At 57.5% G+C, this 22,997-nt stretch overlaps 1 protein-coding gene across 4 annotated transcripts; it reads left to right on the top strand.

Moving 5' to 3' along the window:
• The first annotated feature begins 3,006 nt into the window (after window positions 1–3,006).
• Window positions 3,007–21,214, top strand: VEGFA (vascular endothelial growth factor A). Of its 4 annotated transcripts, XM_072832873.1 has the most exons (9): window positions 3,007–3,037; window positions 3,603–3,700; window positions 9,059–9,107; window positions 12,360–12,556; window positions 13,340–13,416; window positions 13,744–13,773; window positions 15,658–15,729; window positions 16,876–17,007; window positions 19,250–21,214. In XM_072832873.1, the coding sequence occupies exons 1-9, from the start codon at window positions 3,022–3,024 to the stop codon at window positions 19,269–19,271; spliced, it is 693 nt and encodes a 230-aa protein (XP_072688974.1). In that variant the 5' UTR covers window positions 3,007–3,021; the 3' UTR covers window positions 19,272–21,214. The 4 variants fall into 4 exon arrangements, with proteins under 4 accessions (XP_072688974.1, XP_072688975.1, XP_072688977.1 ...); XM_072832874.1 differs by lacking the exons at window positions 3,007–3,037; window positions 3,603–3,700 and adding an exon at window positions 6,699–6,796; XM_072832875.1 differs by lacking the exons at window positions 3,007–3,037; window positions 3,603–3,700 and adding an exon at window positions 7,709–8,031.
• Window positions 21,215–22,997: the final 1,783 nt, after the last annotated feature.

Below are 22,997 nucleotides of genomic sequence, written 5' to 3'. Positions count from 1 at the left end.
AAGTCTCTATCACCCCCAGAGGAGTACTGGGAGAACTGTGTGAGCCATCAGAATCCTCCAGATCTCACTTCCCTGGCCTGTTCTTTATCCCTGTCCACTCCTCCCTCTATCCTCAAGTGTCACCTCCTCCAGGAAGCCCTCCTCTACTCCCAGCAATTGTATGGCCTCCTCAGAGTTCCAATTTTCAGTTTGCTCTTTGGCTCCTCCAGACCAGAAACCCCGTCCACATCGTGGCAGCCCCAGGGCCCAGCCAAAACAGAGCTTACTGGCTGAGTTTGATACTTGCTTATGGGATAAATGTTCTCTGCTACCTCCTGCAGAAAGCCCTTCTTGCGGCCCATCGCAGCCAGTCTGACTGCTTGCCTTGGTATTTTCACAGCACCTTGGGCTTCTCTTAGGGTCGTTTTCCTGCCTCACTTTCCAGTGTAGCTGTGCGCATAACAGTCTGCATGCGGCAATGCTCCAAGGCAGGCATTTTCACTCCTGCCTTACAGAAGAGGAGAACTGCGGGTCAGAGAGGTTGAGTAACTGGCCTGAGCTCACTCAGCAAAAGAGTGGCAGCCAGGAGTGCCACTTGTGTCCACTGGAGCCAAAGCCCCTGTACTTTCCAGTGCCCTACTTCCCCAGGGTCCCTGTATCTCCTATAATATCAGTACAGCGCCTGATGCCTGGTAGGTCCCGGGAAAGATCCACAGTTGGAAGGAGGCTCAGCTCCCAGGCAGGCCCAGGTCTGAAGGGAGAATACAGCTTTAGGACCTTAGCTGCCACCTTGTGCTACCACTCTTCCCAGAGGAGGGCCTCCCTCCAAGACTGGGTGGGGGAGTGTGAACAGGGGCAGCAGTGGGCAGGATGGGGGTCAGACTTTGAGGGGTAGCAAGGACTGGGGTGTCAAGGAGTGAACACGTCTAGGGCTGTCAGGGAGAAGCAATCCAGGGAGACAGACTGGCATTAGGGGATTAAACTGAGCTCTGTAAAGGACAGGCAGAGACTTGGCTGATAGGGCCTAGGGATGGTATGTGCAGCTGTGCTCCCCCAGTGACCCTGCCCTGCCCCTCTGCCTCTTCTCCTGCTTGCTTGCCATCCCTCTTCCCTCTGCTTTTCCTGACTGGCTTCTCTGGGAGAGGCATCCTCTGCTCCAGTCTCATTACCAATCAGCATCATTGCCTATCATCACCCCAAGTCGAACCTCCAGATCCAGATGGAAACGTGAAGCTGGCACGAGAAAAAGAGGCCTTACTTTTGCTTTGTCTTTCCACGGCTTCGTTGCAAAGACCTAGTGGTAGAGAAGACCTAGTGGTGGAAAGAGGAGGGAGGGAGAGATGCCAGCGGGAGGTTGGAGGGGTTGGCCTGGGAGACAGAGACAGAGAGGGAGAGATTGACCCTTAGCCAGAGACAGTGAATTGAGAGGAGCCAACCCAGTTCTCCCCCCTTCAATTCAACAGGTTTGTATTCCTGCTTTTCCAGTGGATCAGATCTGTGTCCGGCTAGGTGCCCGGGAGTCAGGGGATGGCATGAGGGAGGAGACATTTCTTCCATCACAGCGAAACCACCTGGAGAAATGCTTAGCCAACACAGCAAGAGTAAGCAACTCTCTCCTCACCTTTTTTTCTCCACTTCGGAGGGGTTTTGTCCCTTCATCCATGGGTTTGGAGGTTAACTGCCCACACCCACACAGGCAAGAGCTTCCCTGAACATCAGAGTGACAGGACGTTAGGACAAAGTACAACTATTGTGCCCTAGGCCTGATCACTACTTCCTTTGTCTTGGGCCACTGCTGGCTCCTGGCTACCTTTTATGCTCTTCTCTCCACTCTCCCCCCCAACGCTCTCCCCACTTCCCCCTCCCCTGGAACACCTTCCCCTTCCTCCTTGGCTCCTTCTGAACTGCTTCAGAGCTATAGGCTGAGGCTGCCCTGGTCCGGAGCCCTCTGAATGGGGCCAAGGATGCCCTTGGAGGGGACCCAGCATGACCTCTGTCTAAGCCAATGTCTGCTCCATGCCCCACCCTCCACGTTGCTAGGAGACCTTGGGTCCTTCCTTGCACTTGGGATTCTTTGGGGGTTCAGTTTGTTCTGACACTCCCTGCCCTGCAGCAACCTGTGGTGGAGGGAGGATGGTGGAATTGAGTCTGGTGGAGGAGAGTAAGTGTGTGGGAGGAGACAGTGCTAAAGAGACTTGATGTGGTCTTATGATTGTTGATTAGTGGTTCTGACTTCCCTTTTTTCAAGACCTAGGTATGTTCGGCTCTCAGTTTGATGGTAATGGGGGCATTGGCCGGGGGTTGTACATCAGGATAGTGTGTTGTTGGCAAAGCTGGTGACACCACCCTGGGGGTAACATGCAGAGTCAACCCTGTTCTGAGTCACCAAACTTCACTCTGAAATGAAGGGTCGGGGTGGGAGACTCCTCCCCACCTTAGTGAAGGTGGTCCAAAGCCCCTCACGCAAGGAAGCAATTCTGCTCCTTCATTTCCTTGGTTCTCTGGGCCAAGTGCACAGAGGGAGACTCGAATAGGTAGCTGCAACACACCTTACTTAATACTACCATGGGGGATGTTTGGCTCAGGTTGGGGAAAGCCCTCGGTGGTTGTGACCATTGACGACCACCCATCTTTGGAACTTCAGGATCTTTAACTAAGACACCCTCTTCTGGCCTCTTTCAGGGCCAGGAAAGGCAGGGTTGAGGAGGGATGCAGTGCAGGGTGGCAGAGCAAGCCCCTTCTCATGCTGCTGGGAGCCTCGGTCCTGGGCTCTCTTTGCCCCAGGGCAGGGATGAGGGAGGGGAGCTCTGCCAAAGCACCAACATCTTGTGCTCTGGCGGTGCTAGACGCGGACCAGGTTGGAAGGAGGAAGTTTAATGGCTTTCCTTCCGTATCCCATACAGCAGTTTGGAGCATGGAGCCTAGGTAAGGAGGCTGGCCCGAGAGGGGCCCTGAGCCAGCACACAAACGTTTACTAAATGGAAAAAGACCTTGTCACTGTCGCTGGGGAGCTTGCCAGGTGATGCAGGCAGGACGGGAGGCATGAATGATGGAAAGGGTAAGATGGGGTGGGGTTGGGCAGCCCCTCTGCTCATAGGGCCCTCAGGACACCAGTCCCATGGAATTGGCTATAAAAGAGGTAACCCAGCACCCTCTGCAAACCGCAGTACCATGCGCCGAGGCAAGGGGTGAGCTGAGTAACCTCCCTGGGTCATCTGGGTCCATTTGGGGAAAGTTGCTGTGCTCGTGGCCCAGGCACTCACAGAGGCTACATCAGCCCTGGGCCAGGCCCTGGCCAGATCTGGATGAAAAATGAGACTGGTTTGGTCCCTCTCTCCCCTCAGGTATCAGAGCCCCCTCCTTGTTCTCTGGGGGAACCTGGGAGCTGCTGGGTCAAAGCCCAACCAGGAATTTTTCTAGGCTGGTTCCTATATGCCAGGGTGGGGTAGGGGGCCTTGGGGAGCACTCAGGGAAGAGCAAGGCAGTTGGGGAGAGGGGGCTTTGAAGGGAGTGGTGGTGGGGGGTTGCTGGAGGAAAGAGGAGAGAGGTTGCCAGCCAGGAGAAGTAGGCAAGGGATCCTGTGGGGGCTGGGGGTCCTGAGAAGAAACCCCAACTCTGTACAGAAGATGAGCTGAGAGCCTGGGCTGGGGCCGATAGAAGCCTTGGCCCCCAGCCTGGTGGGAGCTCCGGGCAGCTGGCCTACAGACGTTCCTCAGTGTTGGTAAGTAGGTTTGAATCATCACTCAGGCCCTGGCCTCCATCCGCCCCCACCAGCCCCCTGGCCTCAGTTCCCTGGCAACATCTGGGGTGGGGGGGAGAGCAGGAACAAGGGCTTCTGTCTGCCCGGCTGCCTCTCCCTTTGGGCTCTGCCAGACTCCACAGTGCATACGTGGGCTCCAACAGGTCCTCTTCCCTCTGGGCCACTGACTAACCCCAGAACCACACGGCTTCCCATTTTCAGCCCTACAAACCTGGTGCCAAATAATTTTCCCCAAGGAAGCTTTCCTGGACACTTCCCAAAGGACCCCAGTCACCCCAGTCCGTTGGCTGTAGCTCACTCTGATGTCAGCAGGCCAGATGAGGTCTCCAGATGGGCACACTGTCCGCACGGATACACCACGCCTCCTGCACCCAGCATCGGGCTCTCCGCACTTGGGTCCATTGAGTCCCTAACATGCCACTGCGTGGGGGGTCAGGAATTCCCGCGACGAGGGGGCAGCCTCCCTCTACCCTCCTCCCGAAGCCCATTCCCTCTTGCGCCAGAGCTGGGGCGTGCAGGCAGCAGTCACTAGGGGGCGCTCGGCTACCACAAGGTTGCTGGGTGAACTTGGGAGAGCAGCGTCTGCGTGAGAGCGAGGACGCGTGTGTCAGTGAGTGTGTGTGTGTGTGTGTGTGTGTGTAGGGGGGCGGGCTGAGAGTGCTGGAGTGGGGAGAAGGCCAGGGGTCACGCCAGGATTCCAATAGGTCTGTACGTCCTTCTTCCCAGCCGTCCCCGTCCGACTCGTCGCCCGCCGCGGCCCCCCCTTCCTCCAATATTCCCAGTAAGGAAGGGATAGCTCTGGAGCCCCGGCCGCACAGAACCTCACTTTCCTGTTCCCTTCCCCCAAGGCCGCGCGGGCGCGTGTGTGTCTGGGCAGAGGGGGGCGGGGGGGCAATTTTCAGGCTGTGAACCGGGGAGGGGGTCGAGGTCCCCTTCGCTCGGGAGGGAGGGCAGGCTTCGCTCCACGTCCCGGGGGAAGGCCCGAGGGGCGCGCGGGGCAGTTGGCGGAGAGGCTGGAGCCCGGGCCCGTCCCCGCCCCCAGGGCGTGCCAAGGGCGGGTCCGGGCGGGGCCTGCCTTGGTTTTAAGCGGCCGCTAGTGGTAGGAGCGCAGAGGCTTGGGGCAGCCGGGCTGCGAGGAGGCCGCGGCGCGGGGGGCGAGTGGAGCCGGCGGCGGCGGCGCTGGGTCGGGAGGCAGCGGCTAGGCGGACGAACCGGCGGGGTCACCGGCCAGGGGTCTCCGCACTGGAATCCGAATTCATTTATCCAGGGCTTACCCTCCTCCTTTTTTTTCTTAAGCAATTTTAAAACCCACATTCTTTCCCGTTTTAATTTATTTTTTGCTTCCCATTCCCCGCTTAAACCGGGCCGACCGTTTGGGGGAGATTGCGCCTTTACTTCCCCAAATCACTTCGGATTTTGGAAACCAGCAGAGAGAAGAAGGAGGTAGCAAGAGCTCCAGAGAGAAGTCGAGGAAGAGAGAGAGAGAGAGGAGAGAGAGAGGGGGAGAGAGAGGGAGACGGGGTCAGAGAGCGCGCGCGGGCGAGCGAGCGACGACAGGGCAGGGGCAGAGTGAGTGACCTGCTTTCGGGGGTGCCCGCCCGAGCGCGGCGTGAGCCCTCCCCGTCGGGACCCCGCACCGGACCAGCCGCGCTGACGGACAGACCGACAGACACCGCCCCCCGCCCCAGCGCCCACCTCCTCCCCGGCCGGCGGCCGAGGGTGGCCGCGGCGGCGAGCCGCGGGCAGGAGCCGGAGCCCGCGCCTGGAGGCGGGGTGGAGGGGGTCGGGGCTCGCGGCGTTGCGGTGAAACTTTTCGTCCAACTTCTGGGCTGTTCTCGCTCCGGAGGAGCCGTGGTCCGCGCCGGGGCAGCAGAGCCGAGCGGAGCCGGGAGAAGTGCGAGCCCGGGCCGGGAGGAGCCGCAGTCGGAGGAGGGGGAGGAGGAAGAAGAGAAGGAAGAGGAGAGGGGGCCGCGGTGGCGACTCGGCGCTCGGGAGCCGGGCTCATGGACGGGTGAGGCGGCTGTGTGCGCAGACAGAGCTCCAGCCGCGCGCGCGCCCCAGGCCCCGGCCCCGGCCCCGGCCCGGGCCTCGGCTCCGGGAGGAAGAGGAGCCCGCCTAGGCGCCGAGGAGAGCGGGCCGCCCCGCAGCCCGAGCGGGAGAGGGAGCGCGAGCCGCGCCGGCCCCGGCCGGGCCTCCGAAACCATGAACTTTCTGCTCTCCTGGGTGCATTGGAGCCTTGCCTTGCTGCTCTACCTCCACCATGCCAAGGTAAGCGGCCGTGCCCACCGGGCGTCGCGGGCCGCTGCGAGCGCCTCTCCCGGCTGGGGACGTGCGTGCGAGCGCGCGCGTGGGGGCTCCGAACCCCACGCGGGTCCTTGCGCACCGGGCGCGCGGCTGCCCCCTCGATCCTCGTTCGCGTGGGGGGAGGGGGCGCGCGCTAGGTGGGAGGGCACCGGAGAGAATCTCGCCGCCCACGCGGGCCCTGCCCACCCACTAGAGTCACCGCACGTACGATCTGGGCCGACCGGCGGAGGGCGGGAGCCGGAGGAGGAGGCCGAGGGGGCTGGGCTTGCGCTGCCGCGGGCGGCCGAAGTTTGCCTCTGGCCGCTGGTCCCCGACGAACTGGAAGCCCGGGCAGCGGGGGCGGGGGCCGGAGCCCAGTGGGCAGGGGGGTGCCCGGACCTTGGACCAAGGGAGGGCAGAGAGCGTGGAGGGGGCAGGGCGCGGGCGAGAGAGGGGGGTTGCTGTCACTGCCGCCCGACCTCTCGGGCCCTCGCCACGAGTTTGGGAAAAGTTTCGGGGTGGATCGCCGAGGGGACCCCCGGTCTCCGCCGGGCCACCTGCGCCGAGGCACCCCCGCCCGTCCCCGCTCGCGTCCCGCTCGGTGCCCGCCCTCCCCCGCCCGGCCGGGCGCGCGCGGCGCGGAGCCGATTACATCAGCCCGGGCCTGGCCGGCCGCGTGTTCCCGGAGCCTCGGCGGCCCCGAGCGGGGAGCCCCCGGGCGGCGAGCGGCGCCCCTCCCCCCGCGGGCCCTCCGCGGGAAGGTGACCTCTCGAGGTATCCCTAGCCCGAGGTCTCGGAGAGCCACCCCGCACCCCTCCCCGCCGTCCCCAGCCCCTAGCCCCTTCCTGGGCGAGGACGGGTTTCTTGACGCCCCTTCCCCACTTCCTCCCTACCGCGGAGAGAAGCCCCTGCCACCCTTCGGTTTTTCTTTTTCCCTCCCCTCTGCCGAGAAGAGCCGCGTAACCCCTCTCCGACCCCAGAGGCCAGGGAAAGGATGATCGCTGTCAGAGGTCAGGGTGCAGGGGCCCACTCCGGTGCTTTGTCAGACTACCTAAAGTCCCGACTTGGTGACAGTCTGCTGCGCTCCCCTCCCCCACACTTCCGAGCCCTGCTTTAGCCTTTGTGGGGGGTGGGCTAAGGGAGGATTCAAGAGCCTCCTCAGTCCACTTTACACTTTCTGGAAAAATGGCTTAAAATTTGCCGTGGCATGGGCATTGTGGGACTAGCTTCCTCCTCCCTACCCCCACTTTAGGAAGGAGCTCCTGCCAGCCTTGCAAACACTTTGTCCTGGTGAAATGGGGTGTTGGAGCAGGAGCAGGTGGTTTTCTGGAACTCCAAAACTTGCCCACCCAACTTGCTTTTCAGAGCCACTAAGGGGTCCTTCATGCTCTTCCCTTATGCCTTCCCTCAGCCACGGAGTCCCCCCTTGAAGAGAGGTAGAAGGGAAATGGGCCGGGGTCCCTGCTGCCACTCTGAGTGCCTCAGACCCTGGCACAAAGGCCTTGGCTCCCGGCCTCCAAGGGGAGGGGGGGGGAGGGAGGGAGGGAGGAGTGGCCGCCTGGCCACAGTGTGACCTTCAGAGGCCCCCAGAGAAGGGCACCTGGCCCCTCCCTGCCCTGAACAGCCTCTCCCAGTGCCCCCTGGCCTTGGAGGGGTTTATATTTCTGTCCCCTTTCCTCGTTGGGGCCCAGGAGGAGTGGAGGGCATAGGGAGAATTTTGGCATTAGGCAGCCAAGGGGTATCCTGGAGATGGGCCAGGGCCTAAGGTGGAGACCCCCGGGGGTCCCCGAGGGAGCCACAGCGGGAGGCTGCCCAGCTGGGATCCTGGAAACTGTTATCTGATCTTGGCCCTAAGGGGCAAGGCTGGGGGATCCGGCGTGTATTGGGGCTGTGTGGGAAGGAGACAGACAGACAGACTTTGTCAGTGGGGTCTGCACTTCCGTGGGCTGGTGTACAGTTCTGCTGCCCAGGATCTGCCCCCAAAGAGGGGCAGGTGGGGTGGGCAGCTGGTAAGAACCGAAGGCCCTCTGGAAGGCCTGGGAGAAGCTGTTGCCTGCTAGGAGCTGTCAGGTCCACATGGTTGGGCATGTTGACCTTCACAGCTTCTGGGGAGGGGAGAAATGATCTGGTGGGGGTGGGGAGGGATAGGAGGGAGAGGGGAGGCCTCAGGCCTGGGTAGTGCAGGGGGCCCCCTAGGGGCTAGGCAGTGCTAAGGCATAAAGGCTTTCCTGGTTGAATTTGCCGAAAGTGCTCAGCTCCCTGAGAGGGGCTTGGGATCCCCGCAGTCTGGCCGGTGAAGAAACTAGGGAACAGGGAAGGAGCTCAGTGAGGCTCAGGGCTTTGGAGATACATTCGGGCTCCTGGGAGGTCTGCGTGCTGGGAGACAAGGGGTTCTCGCCTCCCAGAGGGTTTTCTCCCTGGTTTTACCTTCTAGGCAACCTGTGGGTTTGCTGAATATACCTGAGGATATTTGCTGAGTATTCCGGAGGCCAGAGGAGTTTGGGTGGGGGAGGGTGGTTGGTGTCCTTCGGTCCTCCGCACCCCCCTCGTTCCCTAGCACCAGCTCACCCTGGTATTTGTCATGTCAGCAGGAGAAGGTCACCATGCTGTTCTTCTCGCCCCCTGTCCTTCCTTCCTGCCCCAGTCCAAATCTGTCCTCCTATGTGACCTTACTACTTACCCGTGGCTTTGGACCAGGGAGTCAGGGGAGCTGAGAAAATTCACTGAACTCAGCAATGGGCTGGTGGGGGGTGGGGAGGAAACTGTGGGGAAGGGGTGGGCACCTGGACAGCACAGCCTTCTAGTATTTTCTTCCTGTGTTTTCGGTTCTCCAACCCCCAACATCTGGTCATTCTTTCTCTTCCTTCACAACTGGAGCAGCACAGGGGTGGTGGGCACGCTCTCTGCTGTGGGGAGCTGGGCAGATGCCTTGTTCCACTCAGAAGTCTTGGAGAAGCCACAGGCTGCTGGTCAGTGGGTGGCTGGGCCTCTGTACCCCTGCTCATGCCCATACCTTGCTCTTTGTTTTGTCCTCAGTGGTCCCAGGCTGCGCCTATGGCAGGAGGAGAGCACAAACCCCACGAAGGTGAGTCCCTGTAGCTCTGGGATAGGTACCCTGTCTCCCCTGTCTCCCCAGGGGATGGGTGGGGAGGCCTGATTCCTTTCTTTCAGGTCTGTGGGGGTAGGGGGTGGGGGAGGAAGGGTACTGGAATGGAAATCAAGAATGGAAGAGGGGAGCACCATGAGAGTAACCCTTCATTCTGGAGGACTCTCTTTCCTACTCAGGCCTCTGCTAGAATTAAAACTTGTTGCCTTTTCCTTCTGCTCTTCCCAGTAAAATTTTAGTTGGAGAGGGAGCCATGAGCACAGACCAGGAAGACAGTGTTCAAAGATCCCAGGTGTCGAGGGAGGTGTCTCTTGTCCCATCTGCCCCCAGGAGAGGATGGATATTCTGTGTCACATCCAGCCCAGCTCTGTCATACCTGTGGGGTCTGTGTGGAGGGGGCCGTGACCCTTGCCCGTTCAGCACACTGGCTGTACATGAGCTGGAGGTGCAGAGGGCCCAACCTCCTGAGACCCCCCCTCCCCACAGTATGTACTCCTTTAGGAGGTAGGAGAGAAGGCCCTGCAGGCTCCCTCTGCCCTCTGGGTGGGATAGGTTTGGGTGCTATGAACTTCCCTTCTGGACCAGCAAAGCTGTAGCTCCCAGGTGCCCTGCCCCCTGCCCAACTAAGAGTCCACCTGCCTTTTGTTCCTCTGTGGTTTGGAGTAGGGATCCTCCCATTTCTCTAGGGAAGCCCTGGCTCCCCACCCACCCACCCAACTGAATTTGACCTCTGCTCCAAAGTAGGGGAGGAGTGCCCAATGCCACCCCCCCTAGCTCCCCACCTTTGAGGAGGCAAGGGCCTGGTCTTCCCTCCAGGCCAGTTTTCCAGACCCAAACCCAGTGTGGCCCAGGGTAGTGACCAAGGGCAGTGTTTACACTCCCTGGGCCAGTGGTGATGCCCAGCTGGTTCTGCTTCCCTACGCCCTAGAGCCCTTTCCTTGGCCCCGGGGCCTGGCTTCCCAGCCACTCCACAGCCTGTGCCACCCATAGGCTCCTGGATCCCAGGATATGATCAGCCCGCATAAGCCTCCTGGTGGTCTCTGTGGTCTGGGAGAGGCAAGACAAATGTTTTTTGTTTGCTGGGGAAGGATTGTCTTCAAGAAATAAGGAAAAGCAAAAAAGCTTGCTGTGGTAGATGCATGTCCATGGCCTGAGCAAAAGCAGGCCAGCTTTCCTTGGAGGCAGTGGCTGGGGTACGAAGGGTATAGGGGAAGTTGTCCCCTCACCTTCCTTCCTATGGCCTTGGGAATTCCAGGCAGCTTTTCAAGGGAATTCCTAGTCTGTGTCTTTTTACCCTTAGCTACCAACTGCCACGGCCCAGGCCAGACCTCTCTGCTTTCCTGTCCTGGGCTGGGCCTTGTGCCTCCGAAGCCTGGGCCACCTCTGTCCCCAGCCATGACAAAATGTCAGGTCAAGAATTCTTAGTCATCTTTGATATAGACTTGGCTTGAAAAAGGGCTTCTTCATCATTTGTACTCTTTTTGACAGAGCTTTACCGTAACCCTTTTGAGGGTGGAGGAGAATTCTGTGCCTGTTGTCTGCATAGGGGACGTAGACCTCAGGCAAGGCCAGGGACTGGCTTGGGAGCTGCCCCCTGCTCTCCTTGCTGTTTTCACACCTATGGCCTTCCCCTCCCTTGCCCTCAGCTCCCCAAATTCTCCTCAACCCACCGATTGTATACATGCCCACTCCCCCGAGGATCGTCTTCCTTCACCCTCTGGAGGGAAGAGGAGACTCAGCTATAGTTTCTGGGGAGAGGTAGGCTAGGGGGTTGCACTTCAGATGCCTTGGTGAGGTTCCAAACTTTGTGTTGCCTGGGCTGAGAAAGAGCGCTTATTCTCGGGGGGCCGGAAACAGAGACAAAACCCCAAATTTCGGTCTCAGTTTCGGTAGCGATCTTTAGAGATCCACCCAACCCACTACTACAGATGTGCAGTGTGAGGCCAGAGAGGGAGGGACTGGCCCAAGGTCACACCAAGTCATGGCCAGGGTCTGGACCTCTTCATGGGCTGGATGCTGCTGGTTTCTGCTGTGTGGAGGAAAAGCATTTCAGGGAGAGGATTACTATGTGGTAGTGGTTGTGTGTGTGTGTGTGTGTGCACGCGCACACGTGCTTGTGTGCACCCTGGAGTGGGACAGGCTGGGCCATAATTTAGAGTCATCACTCCAGGTCCTGAGTGTCTCTTCCCAGGAGCCCCGCCTCTGTGGCCTAGAATTACCCCTTCATGCTCCAGTGCACCCCAGGCTCCATGGCCAGCCTGGGAAGCTGTCTTTACCCTGCCCTCCCTCCAGATCAGCTTCTAGAAATGCTCCGTGGCTGCAGTGGCAGCACCGTTTTTTCCATGATGCAAGCAGTTTGCCCTCTTGGGCGGGGTTATCGGTGGCTGGCAGGGCCTGCATAGTGTGCCCACCCACTGCCACCTGCTGATGCCAGGCAGGCCCAGCCCCTGTGCTGGTGTTCACCGTCTCCCCAGCCCGTGTCTGGGGAGGGGTCTGGCAGGTGGCGAAGTGTCCCCCCCACCCCCACCATGCTTCCACATGATTTGCCTTGGGAAGGCTTTGATGTCAGGACCGATTTTAACTGTACCACTTAGTGGAAGTGCAGCCTTGGGGCAAATTCCTCAGCCTCTCTGAACCTCCAGTTCCCCCTTTGTAAAATGAGGTTCCTACTGGAATGTCATAGTGTCATGTGGGGAGAACTGTTGGCGACGAAAACTGTGGACTCCTGTACACAATGTCCAGCAGATACTAAGTCCTCATTAAATGGTTGTTGGTATAGTGGATGGTATGGCAGAGGTTGTAGGGAAACAGGGAGTAGGTTTGCCAAGCGGGCTCTTCTTCCTTTCATGGGAAACTCAGACCACCCCCCAGCAAGGGTACTGATGCCTGAATTGTCCTCTGGCCTCAAGGTTGACCTGGGAGTTGGCTCAGCTGTCATGACAATGCAGGGGGATCAGATGTGACTGACCATCTCCCCCAGAACCTGACAGCCTCATGTGATCTTTGGAATAAAACCAGACCTTCATCAGTGCCGGTAGTGGAAAGCTTAGGGAAGGCTGTCAACCACAGCGGGAGGGACTTGAGCTAGAGTTTTGGAAGGACTGACTGGCCCAGTAGTGGGTACCTCTCCCAGGGAACCCCGAGTGGTTGCCCTACAAGGCTGGGTGGAGAGAGGGGCTGGCCATCTCTCACGTGACCTGCTGGCCTCATGTCTCACCCCGTCCCATGCAGTGGTGAAGTTCATGGACGTCTACCAGCGCAGCTACTGCCGTCCCATTGAGACCCTGGTGGACATCTTCCAGGAGTACCCTGACGAGATCGAGTACATCTTCAAGCCATCCTGCGTGCCCCTGATGCGGTGTGGGGGCTGCTGTAATGATGAGGGCCTAGAGTGCGTGCCCACTGAGGAGTTCAACATCACCATGCAGGTGGGCATCTGTGGGGAGAGGGGGTGGGAGCGGGCTGAGATGTGGGGAAACAGGTGGTCCCCAGCCCTTTCCTGGGCAACTCTTCAGAGAAGGAACCAGGCTTGCCCTTTGCTTAGCTCCTGCCCCTGAGTCAGTCAGGGGGAGGCATGAGGAGTCTTGCCCTCTTGGGAGAAAAAGATGCCTGAATTTCCTGATCTGGGGTTCCCCACAAGTCCCTACTGCCACAGTCCCCTCTGTGACCTTTCCCCCTGGGCTCAGAAGGAGCTGACACCTGTGACAGGAGCCCCTCTCTTCTTCTCTTGGAAGAAGAGGGCCCTTACTCTTAGGGGCTCTGTTTGGGGTGCCAGATGAGCCTGGTACATGGAAAGTTTTAAAAGCCAGTCATTTGGTGCTGCCCAGTGACGGGACCCATCTCAGCCAGGATAGGGTCGGAGGGAGCTCTGACACCCCAGGGAAGATGGCTCTTGGGTAGCTGCTAGGGGTCAGGGGAAGGCCTAAAGGGGATGAAAAGAGGGGAGGGATGGGGACTGGCAAGAACCCAGGACCTGAATTCCCAGCCTGGCCAACCCGTGCAGAAGAGCAGGGGCTCCTTGAGGTCAGCAGGGTTGGGAGTTGGGGTGGGCCTGAGGCTCTTTCTGGGAGAGCCCCTGGTCCCTTCTGCTTCTACCACCCTCCCCTGCTCAGTAGAACCCCTGGGTGCTGAGTGGCAAGAGCCACAGGGTGTCCCATCTGGGTATGGCTGGCTGGGTCACTAACCTTGTGATCTGCTTCCTTTCCCTCTAGATTATGCGGATCAAACCTCATCAAGGCCAGCACATAGGGGAGATGAGTTTCCTGCAGCATAGCAAATGTGAATGCAGGTGAGGATGGTGTCACGGATTCATTGGTTCAGCAGAGTGGCGGGAGGGTTAAGCATGCCCCACTTGTTAGCCATTTCTGCCTTCCGTCTGCCTTCCAGCTGATTTTGGGCATTTTAATTTTACTGCACTGTGCCTCAGTTTCTACATCTGTCATATGGGCACAATAGTAGTACATATCTCATAGCACTGCTGGAGGGATTAAATGATTTATGTTACATTAAGGGGATTGAAACTGCATTGATAAGTCATAAATAGTATGGTGCTACTCCTGTTAGCATCGCCATCTGAACCTCTTTCTGTTTTGTTCTTTTTCTCTACCTGCTGCAGACCAAAGAAAGATAGAGCAAGGCAAGAAAAGTAAGTGGCCATGACTTTAGCTCCTCTCCCTCTCCTTGGCCAGTTATCTTGGTTTGGGGCTCTTGGATTCCTCTGTCAGGGGGTCTGATGGCTTCATTGGGTGGGGGAATTGGCCTCATGAAGAACTGGTGGTGGTAGTAGTGGGATGGAGCAAACTCAAGGATTATGGCTCTTGAATTAGGGGCAAAACCCAGCCTGGAGCCCGGAGCTTCCTTTGAAAGAGACGATACATTCCGGGTCTCCAGGTCATTCCTGTCCAGGACTTGCAGTTTTAGTGTGCCAGAGGGGGTGGGTACTAGTCTCCCGTCACCCACAGCAGGGAAAGGGTGAGGGTGGCAGAGAGGCCAGCTTTTGCGTGTCAGAGGAAACGGCCTCTTGTGGTGGTTGCTGTGGTGGTGCAAATTGGACTCGGGACTGGCTGAGGTGTTTTCTTGATGATACCCTCCTGCAGGGGTGAGGCAGGCCCGAGCCACTCAGCCCTCCTGGCCAGGGAGGAAGGAGTTGACTGTTGGTCCTTTTCTGAGGCTTCTAGTTGCTTAGTGTGGCCGGTTGGGTCAGAATGGAGCAGGGGGTGCCGTCTGGGGGCAGTGAGCCTTCAGGACCTGGTGAGCAGCTGGCCGGGGTAGGGGTGTGTGGGGGACAAGCCTGCAGGGAAAGAGAATGAGAGAGAGCACCTGTGTCCTTTCCTCCCCCTCACCATCCTGTCTGTTCCCAGAGCTCTGGGGGACAGAGAAGCCCTAACCCCTTGCCTCTTCCCTAAGTCCCCAGCTTCCAAGATTGCTATGGCTCCCAGAGAAGTGATTTGGGACAGTAGGCTCAGAGAGAGAGAGAGAGAGAGAGAGAGAGAGTGTGTGTGCACAACGCGCACGGGCACAGACCTTTCTTCCTCCAGTGCTTTCTCCTAGAGAGAGCAGACTTGCCCCTCTCACTCCCTCCCCTCTTATTTCTTCCCTTGTGGCACACATTCTGGGCATCCTCTGGCCTGGCAGGTGTGGAGAGTGCTGGTTCCCTGGAGGAGAACAGGCTTCAGCCTGCCCCCCCTTGCCTGTTTCCCAAATGCCTGCTTTGCCCACAGGGAGAGTGGGGGGCTCGCCTGGGCTCGGAAGAGAGTCTGGTGAGATGGTGTAGCAGGCTTTGACAGGCTGGGGAGAGAACTCCCTGCCAAGTGACGCCCAGGCCCCTCCTCCCGTGCCTCCCTAACTCCCACCCCACCCTACCGCCTGCCTGGGGCTCTGAGGACACCCATCTCCACCTCTCAGCCCAGGTTATGGCCGGGCAGGCTGACGCCTTTCATGTGCCGCCCCTGGTTCTGTGCCAGCTCCCAGTGTAGCTGCTCTCCCACCCCGGGATTGGCAGAGGCAGGAGCCCGGAAGGGACCCCTTTGCTACTATACTTGGAAATGAAGGTGGAAGGTGCCCGAAGCACAGCCTGGACGCTCTCCTGCCCCCTGCCCCGCTCCCACCCCCATTTAGTCAGGTCTCTCCAAACTCTGGCCTGCCTTTTACAGCCCCCGGCCTTCAGGGTCAGACTTTTACGGGGTTGCTGGCCAAAGAGCCTGCGGACAGGGCTTTACCCCCTGCCTGGGACCGGGAGCTGCTGCAAGCACCCCGAGCAGGCCTTTGGGTCCTGTGTCCCCCGCTCACCCTCCGCTCCCCAGCCAAAGCATTGTCAGTGGCTGGGTGGGCTACCCCAGGGTGGCCGAAGGGAGAAGAGGGAGCCGTTGAGCGCCTGCTGCCCCGGCCTGCGCATTTTCCTGGAGTCTGCCAGCCTCCTGATGCCTCGTTGCAGGGAGTGTGCCCTGAGCCCTATCCTCCTCGCTGCTTCTTGTCCTTTCCCCTTCCCCCTTGCTCTCTCTTTGTCTGTCTCTGTTTTTTTATTTTCCAGAAAATCAATTCGAGGAAAGGGGAAGGGGCAAAAAAGAAAGCGCAAGAAATCCCGGTATAAACCCTGGAGCGTGTACGTGGTGCCTCCGCTGTTTCATTGCCTGGAGCCTCCCTGGCCCCCAGTCAGACTCCCACCGGCGGGACCCCCTAACCCTCCCCCCCTCTGCCCCCCCCCCCCCCCCCCCGGCTCTTCTGGCTCTCCCCACCGCCCCAGTGTCTCTCTCTCACTCTCACTCCACTAATTGGCACCAGTGGCTAGATTTGGTGACGGCGTGGCTGGTCCAGGGTCGGGTGGGGTGGGTGGACAGAGTGGACCTGGAGGATTCGGGGTGGGGACTCCGGCTTGGCTGGGCACCGCCTTTCTCTCACCTACTGGGCACTGGTGGCGGGCCCATTTGGCGCGGGTGCCGGGCACTGGTGCCTGCTCGCCCGACTGGTTTCCACTGCTCTGGGCTTTTGCACTTGTCTGGAAGCAGAGGGTGGTGGGGAGGGCAGACGTGGCGTGAGGAAAGGGCGCGAAGGATGCGAGGCAGTGTGTTGTCAGCGGAAGGAGGAGAGATTGGGTGGGGTCAGGCACCGTATGGCAGTCCCTCCTCGTGGCCCTGGGGCCTCTGGAGGGGAGCCTGCTACTCTGGTTCAATCCCCGGCCCCCACATAAACCTCCCTTGAGGTCTGGAGGCTCTTCCTCTGGGTTGGAGGCCGTGCTGGGCGTTCTGGTCACCAGTGGCCTGGCTGTGGACACCACCTTTGGGCTTGGCTGGCCGTGATGCCCTACTTCAGTCTGTCCCTGGTGGTGGGGCCTGGGCGCGAGCCCTTGCCCATGGGGAAGGTGGCCCTGATTGCCATCCCAGCAGGTGAAGGAGAGTCTGGGTGTGCTCTCTCTGGGGTGGTAGCTGTTGGGGCCCTGTGGCCCAAGACTTGTTCTTGTTCCCATGGGACAGCTCTCCCCCTTCCAGTGGTCCTCTCCTTGCACTCTGCCCCTGTGTCTGCCTCTTCCTGCAGGCAGGCTTCCTAGCCAGTGCTGCCTCTTCCTGCCGCGCGCTCTGTCTTCCGCTGCAGCACTTGGATCCTTCTAGGGCATGGAAGGGTAGGGGGAGCAGCCAACGAGCTGGGGGGGTGCAGCTGCGGACTGTTAGAGGGTGTTGCATGTTTTTTTTTTTTTTTTCTCTCTCTCTGCTGACGCTCTAGCTTAGATGTCTTTCCTTTTGCCTTTTTGCAGTCCCTGTGGGCCTTGCTCAGAGCGGAGAAAGCATTTGTTTGTACAAGATCCGCAGACGTGTAAATGTTCCTGCAAAAACACAGACTCGCGTTGCAAGGCGAGGCAGCTTGAGTTAAACGAACGTACTTGCAGGTTGGTTCCCAGAGGGCGAGCGAGTCAGAGAGAGGGGCTTCACACAGAAATGGGGAGAGAGAGAGAAAGAGAGAGAGAGAGAACGAGCTCTTGTGCACGCGCATCCGAGAGGGGCCAGCTGCTTGCTCGGCTTCTAGCTACCTGCCTGGTGATTGATGGCTGCCTTCTCTGCTCGCGAGGCCCCTGCGGTGGGCGGCAGGCGCTGGCCTGGCCTGGCGGGGCCTGTTCAGAGGTTGCCCTGGTTGCCTGAGGGGGTAGACTGGTGTGGCTTCATGTGATGGTGTGGACGCAGGCTGAGTGTTGTGTCCTGTGGTCCCGCGGTGTCCTGTGGTGGCTGTTGGTCCTGACGTTGTTATTACTACCTTGCTACTAATATCGAGGGCCCTTCTCGGTGTGGGGGGTGCTGCCGTCTATAAAGCTTGAACACCCTTGGGGGCCTGGCCACCACCCTCTGAAGTCTGCACCGCTTGGGGTTCTCTTCCCCTCAGGGTCTCTCATGGGGGCAGGGGGTGTGTCCCTCTTAGGCTGGGGTCCCCCAGGGCCTGGGCTCCTGCTGTTGGTTTAGGGCGAGTAGGAGATTTAACATTTGGGGACACTAGATACTTTTAATACTCCAGTACCCATGGTGACAACCCCAGACGGCCCACATAATTCCAAATGCCTCCAGGATGGACGGGTCGGGGGGCATGCCCTCTTTCCTGACATTAGATTGTGAACTCCTCCAGCAGAGCCTGGCTTTTATTCACCCGTGTGACCCTCCAGGCATCTGTACCTCTGTCCTTTGACCACAGCGAGGCCTCAGAAAGTGTCGAGTATGTAAGTGAATACATGACTGAGGTCAGGGGGTGAGGTCAGGAGCACAGAGCCGTGACAGGTTGGCTGGCAATCTTTTGATGCCTTGAATGGTGTTTATACCCGCCTGGCCTTTGCTCAAAGGCTGGAAGCCCTCTGGGCCAGCCTGTTTCAGCCAGGGAGGGGGGCTTATATGGGGATTCCCAGGCAGGATCAGGGTGCCCCCAGCTAGTCCAGATGCTCCATTAACAAAGTCCTTGGAATGTGGCTGCCTTCCCCACCCCCACGTTCCTGTGCCTCTTGATGTTCAAGGGATACCGGGGACCAGGCCCTGGGGTGTTGGCATGGGCTTCTGTCTGTCTTGGTGGTACGTGCAGATAGGAAGTGTATGTGAATGCTGGGCTTGGGCTCTGCCTAACACTAGGGCCCAGTGAGGGGTCTCCACGTGTCCTGGGGGCTTCGGAGAAGGTCAAGGATTTATCATTCTGGGATTTTGTGGTGATTATTTTGCAGAGAGACTGGGACGGGGTGTGTGAAGTGACCTTGGGGCTTCTAGAAGTTACCCCAACCTCCAGAAACCGCCCCCCGTATGGAGGAGTTTCAATACCCCAAATTGGGGGCTTAGGATCCCCATTCCCAGGCTCTCAGAAGGGCAGGGCCTGCTCTGACCTCTCACAGTAGAGAAGGTAAAAGACCATCAGTCCCAGGGGCTGGGGCATGACAAGACAGTTATTGGAGTCCCCTCTGCTCCAAGAGGAGCAGCACAGTGAGTGATCGCCTCTCCCCACCACAAATGACACAGCACATGTAAGAGGCAGCCTGGTACCCGGGGCCAGCCGCTGCCAGCCTGTTGGAGAAAGACGAGGCCCTAGCCAGGGCCTGGAGGGAGGGCATGGTGACGGGAGACGTGTCCCTCAGCGCCTTGCTGCCTTCCACTCCCTGCCCCAGGAGCAGACCCTCCCTTTCAGCCGCCGGAGCCCTGGGTCAGGGTGCTTTCCCCACCCTCTTCCCCATGCCTGTCCCACAGGCAGAGCTGAAGCATGCCTTTCTGCAGGGGCTCTTGCCTAACTAACTTGGCTCAACTCTGGTCACCATCAGCTCTTAAGTGTCAAGTTCTTTAGTACGTGTTCATTTGTCGCCTATGATGACATGTCCCCACGTCCTCATCTTGTCTCAACTAGATTGTAAGCTCTAAATGGCAGTGGGAACCCTGAATGCAGCTCCTGCTCTGGCGCCTTAATCAACCCATCCCCCCCATCCCTGCTGCCACCCATGGGCAGGGGCCGGCTCTCCCCTCACATTGGGCTTCTTGAGGCAGGGCCATGCTTTTGCTGTCATCTCTGCAGCAGGGATTCACAGCAGGGACTCGGGCCCCCAAGATGGGGAGGCTGCCTGCCTCACCACTGTGTCCCCGTGCCTGGCCCTAACCCTTGGCCTCTGATTCCCACAGATGTGACAAGCCCAGGCGGTGAGCCGGGCTGGAAGAAGGAGCCTCCCTCAGGGTTTCGGGAACCAGACCTCTCACCAGGAAAGCCTGATTCAGAATGACCGCTACAGAAACCACGCCGCCGCCACCACCACCACACCACCATCACCAGAACAATCCTTAATCCAGAAACCTGAAATGAAGGAAGAGGAGACTCTGCGCAGAGCACTTTGGGTCCGGAGGGCGCAACTCCGGCAGAAGCATTCCCGGGCAGGTGACCAAGCACGGTCCCTCTTGGAATTGGATCGCCATTGTATTTTTCTTGCTGCTAAATCACCGAGCCCGGAAGATTAGAGAGTTTTATTTCTGGGATTCCTGTAGACACACCCACCCACATACATACTTTTATATATATATATAAAATATATATATAAAAATAAATATATATATTTTATATATACGTAAAATATATATATTCTTTTTTTTTAAATTAACATTGCTAATGTTATTGGTGTCTTCACTGGATATATTTGACTGCTGTGGACTTAAGTTGGGAGGAGGCTGTCCCCACCCAGATCCCAACAGGGAAGAGGATGGGAGGGGAGACTCTGGCATGATCTTTTGGTCCCTCGTAGGAAGGCCAGGGTCCCCTTCCCTGCCCAGGAACGTGCTTGGCCAGGGCACGGGGGCAAATTTGGCCTGCTTTTGGGGACACTGACAAACCCAGCCCTGGCCCCAAGCCTCTACCCCGAGTCAAATGGACAGACGACAGGTACAGGGACGAGGACACTGGCTCTGACTAGGAGTTCGGGGAGCCTCAGGACACTGCTGTACTTTGAGGATCCTCTCCACATGCTGCACGGATGGGCATCTTGCCCCCAGGGGCACTGCCTGGAAGATTCAGGAGACTGGGCAGCCTTCACCTACTCTTCACTTGCTCCTGACAAGCCCAGGGTGCCGCCAACAGAGGTCTTGGCGAAAAGAAGAGAGACATTGGTGGAGGAAGGGCCGCCTGGTGGCAGCTTGTCCTCCGAGGGAAGGGCCCCCTGCCTTGGCCATCTCCCAGCTCTCCTTCCCTGGTGCAGCCCAGGAGGGCCTGACGTCCTCAGACCATTGAAACCACTAGTTCTGTCCCCCCAGGAGACCTGGCTGCGTGTGTGTGAGTGGTTCACCCTCCTCTGTCCCCAGACCCGACCCTTCCCGCGGCACAGAGAGACAGGGCAGGATCCACGTGCCCACCATGGAGGCAGAGAAAGTGTTTTATATACGATAATTATTTAATATCCCTTTTTAATTAGAAATTAAAACAGTTAATTTAATTAAAGAGTAGGGTTTTTTTCAGTATTCTTGGTTAATATTTAATTTCAACTATTTATGAGATGTATCTCTCTATTGCTCTCTCTTGCGCTCTTATATGTACCGGTCTTTGTGTTTAAGATTCATGTTTCCAATCTCTCTCTCCCTGATCGGTGACAGTCACTAGCTTGTCCTGAGCAGATATTTAATTTTGCTAACACTCAGCTCTGCCCTCCCCTTGCCCCCGGCTCCCCACCACACATTCCTTTGAAATAAGGTTTCAATATACATCTACAGACTATATATATATTTGGCAACTTGCGTTTGTGTGTATATATATATATATATATATATATATATATATGTTTATGTATATATGTGATTCTGATAAAATAGACATTGCTATTCTGTTTTTTATATGTAAAAACAAAACAAGAAAAAATAGAGAATTCTACATACTAAATCTCTCTCCTTTTTTAATTTTAATATTTGTTATCATTTATTTATTGGTGCTACTGTTTATCCGTAATAATTGTGGGGGAAAAAGATATTAACATCACATCTTTGTCTCTAGTACAGTTTTTCGAGATATTCCGTAGTACATATTTATTTTTAAACAACAACAAAGAAATACAGATATATCTTAAAAAAAAAAAAGCATTTTGTATTAAAGAATTTAATTCTGATCTCAAAGCTCCTCCTGGTTTCTCCTTCTCCATTGGGTCTTTGTTCCAGACTCCCTCCTGCTTCCCCCTTTCGGGAAAAATGGCATTTGTCTTAGGTCCGGGAAAGGAGTCCCAGGTATGTAGGCAATGGAGCAGCCCACCTTATGTGTTGGGGCCCACAGTGCTCCAGTTCTGGCTGAACTGATCCTGGGGGACCCCATCTACCCTCTGCCATGACATGGGGGGAGGGGCTCTGAAATGGGGGAGGGAGTGTCTTAGGAGCCAGGGCCTGCCATGAGCAGTTCTGCCTTCAAGAATCACGTGATCCAGGCCCCGTCCCTTGGTAGAGGAAGGAACCGGCCACACGTCTCATCTCGCTGCCCAGGGTACTGGAGAGGGCTGGGTCTGGCTATGGGGCCTTGGCTGCATCAGGTTGGGAGCGGTAAGGGGGTGCTTATGGGGACCTGTGTCCTCAGGGTATAATTAAGTTTTACATAGTGGGTCCTGGAGTTCCTTGAGCCCTTGGAAGATGGATGCACAGCTCTGTTTGCCCCTGAGAGGGTTCCCTGCCCCTCCTTGTTGGGTAGGCCCTTCTCTCCTGTGGTCCTAGTGAGGGTAGAAGCTATCTAGGTCTTTGGCATTTGTGAGCAATGCTTCCAAATCCACTTCCTCTTGCCTTTTACTCCCTCAAACCATATTTATTGGGCCAGCCACCACGTTAGGGCAAAGGATGCTGTTATAAATAAGACGATTTCGCTCCTCAAGGATCTGGTGAGGGTGGGTGGCTGAGGAGTCACAGAAACGATAAATCCATGAATAGAAAGATACGTAAAATGTGAGGGAGCATCTGTTCATCTTGAGATGTATCGGGGGTGGCAGAGTCGGGGGTTCTTGACATTACCTCTTGGTAGCCCCTTAAAGAATGGGTAGGAGAAGATAGAACTGGGAGGAGGGGGGTGGTTGAAGAAGATATTCCAGGCAGAAGGGGCGGTATGAGCAAAGGTATAAGGGGGACTCTCTAGTGGGTGGTGGTGAGGAGTAGAGGCAGGGTTAGCTCACAGGGAGCTTGCAATGCCATGTCAAGAGCTTCTGGCCTATCAGAGATGAGCAACAATTGAGAGGTTTTAAAAGGAGCACCCAGTAGTGTGGCAGGCAGGAGGCAGAGAGGCCAAAGGGAGGCTGTTGCATCCCTCCAGGTGGAGGTGCTGAGGGTGTGGTGGCGACTTCTGCCTCTCCTGGCTACACTGTGGGGACGGGAGGCAAGGTCCCTGACCCTGACTGAGCATTTGGTCTAGTAGGCACTTTGCACCTGCTGGTTCTTCCATTGGTTAACACGGAATCCACACCACAGCCCTGTGTGGTAAGGACTCTTGTCATCCCAAGTGGGTATTTGCTGGAGCCTCCAAACTGGCCTCCCGATTCTCTTACCCTCACCCCCCCACCTTAAGTTGATTCTCACACCATAGCCAGACTGAGCCTGTGAATCTGTGGGCCAAATCATGTCACCATTTGGCTCAAAACAATGCAGAGACTCTATTTTACTCAGAGAAAAAACAAAAGTTCATACGATGGCCTGGAAAGGCCTTGAACCATCTGGGCTGTCTACCTCCCTGGCTCTATGACTTCTGACCACTCCCTTGGTCACTCAGCAACAGTTACTATGGCCTCTCTGTTCCCAGACTGTGGGCTCTCTCCCACCTCAGGGCCTTTGCACTGGTAGTCTCCTCTTCCTGGAGCATCTTCTAGACATGGCAACGTGGGGCTCTCTTACCTTCAAGTCCTGTTACCTTCTCAGGGCAGCTACCTTGGCC

The sequence above is a fragment of the Canis lupus genome, chromosome 7 (genome assembly GCF_048164855.1).
Source record: "Canis lupus baileyi chromosome 7, mCanLup2.hap1, whole genome shotgun sequence".
In the NCBI taxonomy this organism is placed as follows: Eukaryota; Metazoa; Chordata; class Mammalia; order Carnivora; family Canidae; genus Canis; species Canis lupus.
This window is presented reverse-complemented; position numbering and strand designations above follow the sequence as displayed.